The 12,640-nt window shown below is 54.9% G+C and overlaps 1 protein-coding gene across 1 annotated transcript; it reads left to right on the forward strand.

Moving 5' to 3' along the window:
* The first annotated feature begins 1,970 nt into the window (after positions 1–1,970).
* Positions 1,971–12,384, forward strand: GOT2 (glutamic-oxaloacetic transaminase 2). Its single transcript, XM_085234823.1, has 10 exons — positions 1,971–2,130; positions 6,809–6,965; positions 7,961–8,089; positions 8,433–8,492; positions 8,606–8,767; positions 8,976–9,080; positions 9,454–9,604; positions 9,829–9,994; positions 10,931–11,081; positions 11,514–12,384. Exons 1-10 carry the CDS (start codon positions 2,060–2,062, stop codon positions 11,634–11,636), a joined length of 1,275 nt encoding a protein of 424 aa, XP_085090949.1. The 5' UTR covers positions 1,971–2,059; the 3' UTR covers positions 11,637–12,384.
* The last annotated feature ends 256 nt before the right edge of the window (positions 12,385–12,640 follow it).

The following is a 12,640-nucleotide window of genomic DNA, read 5'->3' on the forward strand; positions in this document are numbered from 1 at the left end:
TCCAGGGATGGCACCCACAGCTCTGGGCAGCACCTCACTGCCCTCTGAGGGAAGGATTTCTTTCTATCATCTAACCTACATCTCCTGTTAGATTAAAGCCATTCCCCCTTGTCCTGGACACAGTACTACAGAGGGGGGCTCAGGAGGGCAGAGTAGAAGGGAAGAATCCCCTCCCTCACCCTGCCATCACCCCTCTGTTGATGGAGCCCAGGATGCTGCTGGCCTCCCAGCTGCCAGCACACACTACTGGCTCACATTCCACTTTTCTTCCACCAGGACCCCCAGGTCCTTCTTGGCAGGGCTGCTCTCAGTGAGTTTCTCACCCAGTCTGTAGACATGTCTGAGATTGCCCCAACCCAAGTAAAACACCTCACACTTGGCCTTGTTAAACCCCATTAGATTCACATGGGCCCAGCTTTTGAGTCTGCACAGGTCTGGGATGGCATCCCTTCCTTCTAATGGTGTCATCTACACTGCTCAGCTTCATGGCAACCATAATCTTGCTGAGTGTGCATTCGATGCCATCACCTGTGTCACTGATTTGAGTACTGGTCTCCAGACAAGCCCATGGTGGACACCACCCACCACCAGCCTCCAGCTGGACATTGAGCCACTGACCACAACCCTCTGGCTGTGACCTTCCAACCAACTCCTTACCCACCCAACAGAGCACCCTTTGAACCCGTATCTCTCCAATTTGGAGAAAAGGAGTGCTGTGGGACCACATCAAAGGCCTTGCACAGGTAGATGACATCAGTTGCTGTTCCTTTATCCACCAGTGCCATCATTCCATCACAGAAGGCCTCCAGATTGTTCTTGTACCAGTATGGCCCAGTATATCCCCATATAATGCAGTGCAAACCCATGTGGCCCAGTATAACACAAGTACAGCCCAGTATGACCCAGTACACTGCAGGGCAGTCCTTTGTAGCCCCATATAGCCTGATATGCCTCCACGCTGTCTGGTAGAGCCCATGTATGTATGGTGAAGCACATGGCCCAGTGGGGCCCTGTATGGTGCTATACAGGCCAGAATAGACCAGTATGACCCAGGCCAGCCCTGTGCAGCCCAGTATGATCCTACACAGTCCAGTTCAGCTCTGTATGGTGCAGTGCAGCCCTCTAGAGCCCAACATGGAGCAGTGCAGTCCTGCATGGAGCAGTGCTCTGCATGGTCCAGTTCATGGCACTGTAGAGACCAGTATGGCCCAGTATGTCCCCCTGTGTTGTAGTACAAACTCGTATGGCCCAGTAAGACATAAATGCAGCCCCATATAGCCAATGTGCTGAAGTTCAGTCCCTTACACCCCCCATATGTCCCTGTACTGCCTGGTACAACCCATGTATGTATGGGGAGCAGAGCCCTGAATGGACCAGCAGGATCCAATACAGTACAATAGAGATAGGTACAGACCAGTATGTTCCAGTACAACCTTGTACAGCCCAGGGTGGCCTTGTATGCAGCAGTACAGCCCAGTATGGTGCAGTACAGCCCTCCACAGCCCAATAAGGACCAGTGCAGCCCTGCATGGACCACTGTTCTCCACAGTGCAGTATGGCCCTGTAGAGACCGGTGTGGAGCAACATAAACCTGGGTGTCCAGTACAACACAAGTATAACCCAGCATGCTGCAGTGCAGTCCTGCACAGCCCCATACAACCCTGCATGTCCCCGTACAGCCCAGTATGGCCCAGTACAGCCCAGTGTGGCCCAGTACAGCCCAGTATGACCCACTGCAGTGCAGCCTGGTGTGGCCAAGCATGATGCAGTACAGCTCTGTACGACCCAGTATGGCCCAGTATGATACAGTACAATCTCACACAGCCCGGCATGATTCAGTACAACCCTGAATGAACCGTACAGAGCCCAGCACAGCCCAGTCCTGCTCAGCGCACTCCAGTATAACCCCGCCCAACCCCAGCCCCCTGCGGGGCGCGACGCACGGAGCCCTCCCGGCCGCCAGGGGGCGCTCTTAGGCAAAGCGCGTTGAAAGGCGCATGCGCGGGGCGGAGCGGAGCAGGGCCGGCGCCGCACTCAGAGCCGTCCGTACGCTACCGCCATGGCGCTGCTGCAGAGCCGCCTCCTCCTCCTCGGCGCCCCGCTTCGCGCTGCCGCCACCGCCCGCGCCAGGTGAGGGCTGACGGCGGCTTCAGGCACCGGGAGCGACTTTCGTGCCGCCAGGCTGGAAGGAGGGGGGGGTTCGAGAGGGGTCCTTCCCGAGAAGGAAGCGTGTCCCTGCGGCCGGGGAACCCGTTCCTGTTCTGAGGGGCTCGAGGGCGGGAAAGGGGTTGCCATGGGGGCGGCGTGCTGATTGGCCGGCCGGCGAAGCGAGTCGGGGGGCGCGCGTTCTGATTGGCTGCGGCCCGGCGCCCCCCCTCCCCCCCGCTTCCCTCCGCTGCCCTTGAGGAGCCGCCGTGGAGGGCGCGTGGGGGGGCGAGAGTGGGAGGAGGTTTGTGCTGTGGGACTGTGGGACAGGGATGTGGGGGCAGGAATGGAAAGGAGGCCAGGAGACACAGGGATGTGACAGAGATAGGGATGTGAGGCATGGGGACATCGGGACAGGGGCGTGGGTATGGACATAGGGACAGGGATGGATACCAGGACAGGGAGACACGGGGACTGGGATGTGGACATGGGACCAGGGGCATGGGGACAAGGATATGGGGATGGGGGTGGGATGTGGACATGGGGGCAGTGATATGGACGTGGGACCAAGGAACACGAGTTCTGGGATGCAGGCATGAGGCCAGGGGACATAGGGCCAAGGGATATGGACATGGGGCCAAGGGATACTGGGACTGAGATGTGGGCATGAGGCCAAGGGACATAGGGATAGGGATATGGGCATGGGGCCAATGGGCATGGGGACAGGGATATAAGAACATGGGGCCAAGGGATGTAGGATCTGGGATATGAGTATGAGGCGAGGGGACACAGGGGCAGGGATAGGGACACAGGGACAGGGGTATGGACACAAGGGTGGGGATGAACATGGGGACAGAGGCATGGACCAGAGACTGGGGATGAACACAGGGACATGGACATGAAGACAGGAATGGACACGAGGACACAGGGCACAGCTGGAACCCTACGAGGATCTGCATGCGCTGCTGCTCCTGCTGTGGTGTTCAGGCTTTCATCTGTATGTATTGCATCTATGAGTTGTGCTTGGATCCCTTGGTCCTGTGGCTGAGAAGCAGCACATGCTGGAGGATCTGAGTCTGGCTGCCATTCAGGGCAAAGCCTCCTGATCTGTGCTGGCCTTGGCGGGCTGCAGGGAACCATTCCCAGCCTGGGGCAGTGAAGAAAGCAAGATTACCTCATTGCAACAGATGCAGAACACTGTTAGGTGCTCATTTACCCCATTCTGCCCAGCACAGCCCCTTGCTGCCTGGTGAGGTGAATACCCCCAGTCCCAGCTGCTCCAGACACTGCATTCTGGCTCTTATCAACAGCTATTGCGTCTGTGGGTTGTGCCCTTAGACCTCTTGGTGCTGTGCTTGCTCTGTAGTAGCCTACAATTGCGTCTGTGGGTTGTGCCCTTGGACCCCTTGGTCCTGTGCCCACTCTGTAGCAGCCTCCTGGCCATAGCTTTCCTTTGCTCAGGTTCACTACACAGCTGTAAATTAGCAAATTGGATCTAGGTCACCTGAAAGCAATGCAGCCCGTGCCTGCTCTGCTGTAGGTTAGGAGCCTTTGTGCAGCTCCAGCTGTTCCGTGCAGCGTGTGCTGTGCACAGGGGTGCTCAGCAGTTTTCTGTTTGTTTATCTTCATTAACTCCACTTTAATGTGCTCAGATGGAGGCACGCTGAAATCAGGACAGAGGCGGTGAGATCCAAAGCAGTTAAAGCACTCCTTTGGTACACGGAAGTGCATCAGGGATGGGCAATGCTCAGCCCTACTGGATCAGCAGACGGCTGCTGCAAATGCCTTTATTTGATGGGCAGCTTTTTGCAGCCTCTGGGCCAGCAGCCCTTTAGGCTTGCAGCCTTTTGGTGTTGTTCCCTTGCAAATATTTGCTCTGGCCTTTGGCCTCTCCACCCTGCTTGGGCTTGCAGAGCTGCTGCAGGGATTTGGCAGAGGCTTTGGGATCCATCTGTGTGGGGATGGGCCCCCAAGGGAGGAAACCTGTGGGTGCTTGCTCGCCCAGAGGAAAGCTGCTTTGTGCGCCTGCCTGAGCCCATGAGCCACACATTCCACATATAATATACTTCTAACCAGAGCTGCTGGTTGATGAGGTTCCCGACCAAACCAAAAGGCAGAAGGCTTCTGGAACAAGAGCTCTGCTTTGCATCCCAGTGCTGACTCCCTTGTGTCCAGAAGTGGATGGAAACACATTGTGCTCACACTGGATGTACCTTAGGTAGTGCAGCTTCAGCTTGTTTTCCCTTGGGTTTCGGCACTGAAGTGCCTCCAGCCCTGGTGTGTGGGCAGAGAGGTTGTGCAGTTTATAACTTTGACCTTTATTTGAGACCAGTGCTCATTTAATTGCCAGAAATGGAGTGCAAGGCAGTGCAGTGACAGCACGTTACAGGGACGCGGGGGTAGCAATATGTTGGGGTTTGGGAAAGCTTTGGCTCTGCTTTCCTGGGTGTTGTGATGCGTTTGAAGAACCCAGCGTGGGCTGTTCTCTCCTGTTTCCCCTTTTCCCTGCCAGCTCAGCTCCCCAAAAGCAGCAGAGGAGCCATTCTGCTGCTTTCACCCCAAAATCCTCAAGCCAAGAAGGGGAAAATCAGCCCTAAACCTTCCCTAAGCTGATAGAAAGGCTCAGGATGAAAGCACTTAACTCCGGGGTGCTGGAGCTTAGGTAAATGCCAGCAGGATCAGCGGTAATTACAGCGGTCCACGTTGGAGCCGGTGACGTGCTGAAGTGTTTGCAGGATTGGGAGCTCAAACACAGTGAGCCTCTTGTGAGCTGCCTGGCTGAAGGGCAGCCCTGATACCCAACCACACACAGAGCGGCTGCACCGCAGGGCCAGCGAGTCGGTGGCACCACTGACTCATCCTCCTGCACTTAACCAGTCTTAATTACCTCTGTGCTTATTAGCGCTCTTAGCGTCTTCCATTTTTAAACTTCCTGAGGTGTCTCTGCCTTGGGTACGCTCGGTGCCTTTTTTGCACGGTGCTGGCCAGAAATAGAAGCAGAGGCATTTTGTTTGGAAGTGCTGTGATGCTGGGAAGAAGCAGGGCAGGGCAGTGAGCTTTGGGCTGTGATGAGGAGCAGCCTGCGTGCGTGAGCATGTTGGTGTTGGAATGGGACCGGGTCAGGCAGACCTAAAATGGACTGAGTGGGAGGAGAAATGGCTTTGGGAGTTCTGCTGGTCATGCTGGCACCCAAGCTACCTGGGCAGCATTCCCATGTAACGTTATCCCTTCCAGGCTGGAAAGGTTTGTGAAACTGTCATGGGGCAGCATTAGGTATGGGAGCTGGCTTGCTGGGTTTCTCCTTTAGCTCTCAAGGCTGAATCCTGCCTCAGTGGAGCTAAAAGCCAAGCTGTGCTGTGCTGCATGCCTCACCAAGCAGGGAGTCTGCATGATGCTGTGCGTCAGGACGGCTGGAGCTGCGTGGAGTCATCCTTCCCCTTCCAACCCAAAGCAATCCTGCCTGCAGGTTGGAGCTGCTGCAAAACCACCTCTCTTTGTGCACTGTGCAGGCCTGAACGTGGGACTGCGATGACAGATTTATTTTTATAGCGTGGCCTGGTGTGCTGTTGTTGACATTCAGAGAAGTCCTGTGCCTTCAGGATGCCGTGCCAGCAGGGCAGGTGGCTCATGGGACTCCTGCTGACGTGAGCAGGGCTTGTGCTTGGCTGCAAGGAAGCACGCCTTTGCTTTGGAGCTTGTCAGTTCTTGTGTGGGGAAGAAGGTGTCCTGTGCTACTTTCAGAACAGCATTTGGCTCCAGCATCTGTCCTGGAGTGGGGCAGGGAAGAGAAATATCCATTAGTAGCCAATAGTGGCAGGGAAAACAGCCCATCTGGGTGTTTGGAAGAATTGCTTTGTGCAAGAGGACTTGTGCTTGATAGGACAAGGGGAATGGATTTAAACTGAGACAGGGGAGGTTTAAGTTGGATATTAGGAGGAAGTTTTTCACCCAGAGGGTGGTGAGGCACTGGAACAGGTTGCCCAAGGAGGTTGTGGATGCCCCATCCCTGCAGGCATTCAAGGCCAGGCTGGATGTGGCTCTGAGCAGCCCGGGCTGCTGGTTGGTGAACTGCACACAGCAGGGGGTTGGAACTGGATGAGCATTGTAGTCCTTTGCAACCCAGGCCATTCTATGACTGCCTGCATCTGGCTGAGGTGCCCTGGGTGGGACTGACCCGCAGTCAGACCTGTGGGCCGTGAGGAGCTGGCAGCAGTTTCAGGGCTGACATGCTGCTGTCTGCACATGGAGAAGGCAGGGCCACTCCTACCTCTTGGTGGCTTGGAGGCAGCCAGGTGTCTTCAGGGTCAATGCACTGAGGCTCTTTGCCCATTTTGCCAAGTAAAATGCAGTGCCAGCTCGTGTGGATGATCCTCCACAGGCACTGCCTGTGTCTTTTACCGTGGCTTAAAGACAGGATTCTCCTTGAGCTTTTCTCTCTACTTGTGTGTCCTGTCGAGGTCCACATAAAGGTGTTGCTCTTTGTGCCCATCTGAGAGGTGACACACTGGGTCTCATGTCCCCTCTGCCCAACCAGACCCACAGCATTCCTGCTTGTGTCCCCGTGGTGATCCACACCTTCACAAATGATCCAGAAACCCGAAAGCTGCGGGGCACAGCACCATCCCCGCTTCTCCAGCCTGATTCTGAACTTGTTTCCCTTCAGCTCATGGTGGTCCCACGTGGAGATGGGTCCCCCAGACCCTATCCTGGGGGTGACCGAAGCTTTCAAGCGCGACACCAACTCCAAGAAGATGAACCTGGGTGTGGGAGCGTACCGGGATGACAACGGGAAGCCGTACGTCCTGAACTGTGTTCGCAAGGTGAGCCTGGCCCCAGAGCAGGGCTGTCTATCTCTGTTAGCAGTGCCAGTGCTTTAGAGACACAGTACAGCCAGCTGTGAAGCAGTAGGGGATAAACCCTTTGTGTCCCGTTCCCATCCAGGGAAATCTAACTTACTGCTGACTGACAACAGTCCTTGAACCCGGCTGTCCTTTGAGCCTCAAGGTGTTTCTTGAATAAACTGGCATTCCCTGGGCTGGCCCACATGGGATGGAAGAGCTGACGTTGTCCCCTTACTGGATTAGTCTTAAAAATTCTGCTGAGCCTTTGTTACCAGCTTGTCCTTAAGCCAGTCTAAAACTCCAGCCCAAGGAGCTGGCTGTGGACACTGCCTTGGAGGGGATTATGGAGCCTTTTGGGGCTCTGTGTGTAGAAGCAGGCTGTTAGAAATAGCTGCCAGCTGAAGCACGCATCGACTGCCTGGTCTTGGCGTAGGGAGGATGCGTTGTCCTTGGTTCTCATTGGCTTGAGATTTAAAGCCATTCTTTGCCCTCCGTTTCCCGGGTCGGCACGTGCTGCAGCTGTGTCACAACCAGGCAGCCTGGGTGGTGTCACAGGAGGAGCTTTTTGGTGCTGTGTGTGTCCTGCTGCCCTGGGAGCACAGGCAGGGTTCCCAGAGCAGACATTTTCTGCTCCTCCACAATATTTGAGTCTCCCAGTCCAGCAGGACTTTGCTTGGGCAAAGAAGCATATGCATCTGTGTAGCAGCATTAACTCACAGTGGGCCAGAAGTGGCACCCAGTTCCCTGGCTCTGCCAGTCTGATACTAACAAACACCCTCTGTAGTAAAAGCTGAGTGTCACCAGATGGGTACTGCTGCCCCAGCTTTGCTGGGCTATGGTCTCTGGAGGGAAGCTCCTGTCAGCCAAACTTTGTCCCTTTTGAGTGAGCAAATGTGAGGAGAAGCAGCATTGAGCTGGCCACCGTCCTCACCACGGTAATGCTTCCTGTGCTGAATGTGTGTCCTCCTTTCCAGGCAGAGGCCATGATAGCATCTAAGAAGATGGACAAGGAGTACTTGCCCATCGCAGGGCTGGCAGATTTCACCCGAGCATCAGCAGAACTCGCGCTGGGTGAAAACAGTGAGGCCTTCAAGAGTGGCCGGGTGAGGAGCGGGCTGGGGAGCGGTGGATGGGCAGCACTGAGACGTGTGGTCACTGTGTGGGCACCCAGCAGAGGCACGAAGGCTGGTGTGGATCCCAGCAGAGCTGCTGGCTGGCTCACCTCAGGATACCTGCGTCCTCAGCAAGCAGCCCTTCCCATGGTGGGGTCAGAACCTTGCCAGGGGTCCAACTCCCTGCCCTGCAGCAGGAGTTGCTGATGCCCGCCCCTCCAGCCCCGTGTCCCTGTTTGGGGCTGTGCAGCTGTTAAATGCTGCTGTGATGGTTGGGCTGTTCCCTGTATCCTACTGCATCTGCTTAGAGCCTTGTATTCTTTTTCCCTTGCAGTATGTTACTGTGCAAGGTATTTCTGGGACTGGATCTCTGCGAATTGGAGCCAATTTTTTGGTGAGTGGCTGGGTGGAGAAGGAAGGAACATCCTTTGACAAGAGCGTAATCTTTGGTTTTCTCTGCTTGAATCTGGACAGTCTGTTTGAACGCTGTGTCTTTTTTTTCATCAGCAACGGTTCTTCAAGTTCAGCCGTGATGTGTATCTACCCAAACCATCCTGGGGCAATCACACACCCATTTTCCGTGATGCCGGCCTGCAGCTTCAGGCTTACCGCTACTATGACCCCAAAACGTGTAGCCTGGACTTCACAGGTGCCATGGAGGACATTTCCGTGAGTTGCTTTCCATGCCTGAAGCAGGGAGGTGATGTGGGGAGAAGGGCGAGCTTCTTTTGTTCACCTAAACGTGATGAGGAGCCCGATGACACTGAATTGCGGATCTGCAGAGCTCATCTAAACAGTCTTGGAGCAACAGTCTCACCTCAGCAGCTGAGGAGAGTGCTCAGATGTTGTTAATCACTCGTTGTAATGTCTTTCTTAGAAAATTCCAGAGAAGAGCATCATCCTCTTGCATGCGTGTGCTCACAACCCCACTGGAGTGGATCCCCGGCAGGAGCAATGGAAGGAGTTGGCATCCGTGGTGAAGGTGAGCATGAAGGTGTCCTGGGGATGCTGTACATTTCATAGGAAAACCACATCTCTGTACGTTAATGGGTAACATCTTGTCATCACTGAGTTACAGGCTACTCCCTGCCTTGGAGTTCCTGTGCTGAAGGCAGGAGCCAGACAAAGGCACCCATAAAGCTCCTGTCTGAGCAGCAGGCTTTCTGCTGGCACCTTTTGGGAAGGTGGGGGAGGGAGCTCTGTGAGGAGAGTTGTGAGAGGGTGAGCAGTGATAGAACTGGGAGACTCCTCTTGAACTCATGTATTAAAAATGCAGGAAGATCTTTCACATGCATGGTGTCTCCTTGCAAGTTTTGTCTGGGTACTCTGTCACACTATTGCTTCTTTGCTGGCAGAAACGGAACCTCCTTGTGTACTTTGACATGGCCTACCAGGGCTTTGCCAGCGGGGACATCAACAGGGATGCCTGGGCTGTGCGGCACTTCATTGAGCAGGGCATCAACGTCGTGCTGTCACAGTCCTATGCCAAGAACATGGGGCTGTACGGTGAGTTGGGTGGGTGGGGTGGAAGATCTCTTCCAGGCTGGGTGTCCTGGTGGAGATGCTTCGCGTCCTCCCAGTTCCAACTGCTGCCTGTGCCCAGCCTGTAGCATTGAACAGAGCACAGGAGGAAGCCCTTGGCAGCTGGTGGAGGTCTTTCTGTGGAGGAGTCCTGCCCCAGCCCTGGGTATCCTTGAGCAGAAGCTGGGACCTGACAGCCTCTGTTTCAGGAGAGCGTGCGGGCGCCTTCACGGTGATCTGCCGCGATGCAGAGGAAGCCAAGAGGGTTGAATCACAGCTGAAGATCCTCATCCGTCCCATGTACTCCAACCCACCCATAAATGGAGCCCGCATCGCCTCCCTCATCCTGACCACCCCTGACCTACGGAAGGAGTGGTAAGAGGGGGCTCCTAATGCTCACGGCAGCAAGGCAGCGTCTCTGTGGTAGCCTTGTGTCGTGCTTGCTGCACTGCGGGCAGCTGTTAGTTCAGGCTACAGCCAGAGCCACGTGCTACTGCTTTCCTCTAGGGAAATCCCCACCCAGATCTGATTGCATCAATTAGTATCAGTCTGGCCTGGCATGTAAGGGTTTTCATTGCACTATGGAGGCAGAAAACTCGAGGGGGTGGGGGGATAAAGCTTCCCTAGGATTGAAGGCTGCTGGAGCTGCTAATCAAAGGAGCGCTAAAAAAAAAACAACTGAGGCATTGCGGCTGTTTCACATCAGGGGAAGTAGAAGCATAAGCCCCTTGGGAATTAAAACACAGGAATGTCACCCTGGTGCCCTAAGCCTGCTTCCTGCTGCCAGCCCGTGCTGCTCCAGCAGCTGGCTGTGCAGAACAAAGGCTGGCTTTGTGTTGTGGCCACACTGCTTTGGCAGGCTGACACCTTGCATGATCCAGCAGAGATGTCTCCTAGCTGCACTGCATTGGAGCAGAGGCTGTCTGCCTGCACTGGGGGGTGCCCTTAGTGCTCCCCAGATACTATTTTATGTGGGCTTTGGGCAGTGCTGCCGGGAGCCTCCAGCTCTCCCAGATCTTCCAGAAGCGAGAGCTGCCAAGACTCTGGTAATAGCATCCAACAGCAGTGGAATAAATAAGCAGTTGTCCAGCCAAAGCAGAGGTTCACAGTTTGTGGGCTTTTCTCAACTGTGGGTATGGCTGTGTGACCATTCCATGGTTGCCTGTGGACTATGATTGATGGCACACTCGGTGCTTTTGGGGTGCAGGGCTCCTGCAGTTGGAGGCAGTTTGCTTCCTGGGTAGCTGGGGAGGGAGTTGTGTTGGCACAATCCCTGCTGTGCTCTGAGCAGTAACCGGGTTGACTTGTCAGGCTGGTGGAGGTGAAGGGCATGGCCGACCGGATCATCAGCATGAGGACTCAGCTGGTGTCCAACCTCAAGAAAGAGGGATCTTCCCACAACTGGCAGCACATCACTGACCAGATTGGCATGTTTTGCTTCACGGGGCTGAAGCCGGAGCAGGTAAACGTGGTTCCTCTGGTCTCGAGGTGTTGTTTGTGGTGCTTGCAGAAAGATACAGAGTGCTGGTGCCAGAATGAGCCCGTGGGGCAGGTCTTCTCAAAGAGGAGCATCTTCCCAGCCTGCAGAACCATGGGGGACCCATGTCTTGCTCTGCTTCCTGATGTTCTTGTGGAGGTTGAAAGCAAATGCATCCTGCTTATCTGATGGTCACTTAGTGTCACTCTGAGGTGACTCCTGGCTGAACATCTGCAGGGTTTGCACATTGCCCAAGAGCTGAGCGGCAGCTCTTGCTTTCCCACAGTTCTGCAGGTGGTTGGATGATGGTTCTGCTGGCACCCAGCTTATGTTCGATTCTAGCAAGCTGTATAAATTCACACTCCAGCAACAGAATAGAGATAGGGCTTTAATTTGAACTCTGCTCTTTCGTCCCAGGTGGAGCGGCTGACAAAGGAGTTCTCCATCTATATGACAAAGGACGGCCGAATCTCCGTGGCAGGAGTTGCATCAAGCAATGTAGGCTACCTGGCTCATGCCATCCATCAAGTCACAAAGTAAAGACAAAGGCGTGCCCTGGAGCTGCTGGCCTTTCCCCATCGGTCAAAGAAGGAGAGGGAAAGGGAGGAAGGAGAACGCTTCCAACCACAGCACTTAATGCTGCTGCTGAATGTATCTTGTAGATAAGTTGTTGTAGAAGCCTCTAGTCCAAATTGCACCACGTTGTGGAACAAGGACGTAATTGCTGGCTCCCATCATCGTCATAGACATCATCTCCTGCTGCTTGTCCTCTGTCCATCAGCCCCAACACCCATTTGCACTGGAGGGAGTAGGAGGTTACTGCTCTGCGTCCTATCAGTGTACACACCAAAGGCATCCCTGTGCTTCTTTCTCCACAAGAAGGCTTTACTAGGCTGCTCACCCTAACAGCAGCAGACAGGGAGCAGAGTGGGCTGGGAGGGGGGATGTTTGGGTTCATCTGGTGACCCACACTCAGCCTATCCCTGCTGCCTGCAGGTTCTGTCCTCCTCCATCCTCTGCTGCTGGACTTGGGCTTAGCCCGGAGGTGGGCAGTGCTGAAGCTGCCATCTAACGAGGAGCATAAAGGCTCTGAGGACTTGTCGCTACTGGAATGTGCTCCGTTGTGGGCTTTGTTGTTTCCATCTGGGACTCCTTCAGGTGTCATTCACAGCGGCATTGGTGTGTGTGTGTGTGTGTGTGGCAGACTCCTATCACTGCTCTCAACCTCTGCTCCCGTGCTCTGAGGTTGAATGATTTCTTGTCCCTCAATAACAACTTATGAAAACTGCTTTCTCTGGCTCTGTGTATCTCCCCAACCCTGTACCCCCATCCCATCGGCCCTGTGAGCCCAGATGAGCTGGGCTGTGTCCAACCTGACCCTGGGATGCGGCGGCATCCACCTCATCCACTCCCTTCATCCCAAGGGCTGGTGATGCTAAGTGCAGGAGGGAAGGATCCCAAGAGCGGTCTGAGAGCTGGCCATGCAAAAACCATCCTCTCCTTTTGCAGATGAGAGTACGGGCTGCTCTGCGCATCAGAGAAAG

This window comes from Meleagris gallopavo, chromosome 13, assembly GCF_905368555.1.
Source record: "Meleagris gallopavo chromosome 13, MGAL_WU_HG_1.1, whole genome shotgun sequence".
NCBI lineage: Eukaryota > Metazoa > Chordata > Aves > Galliformes > Phasianidae > Meleagris > Meleagris gallopavo.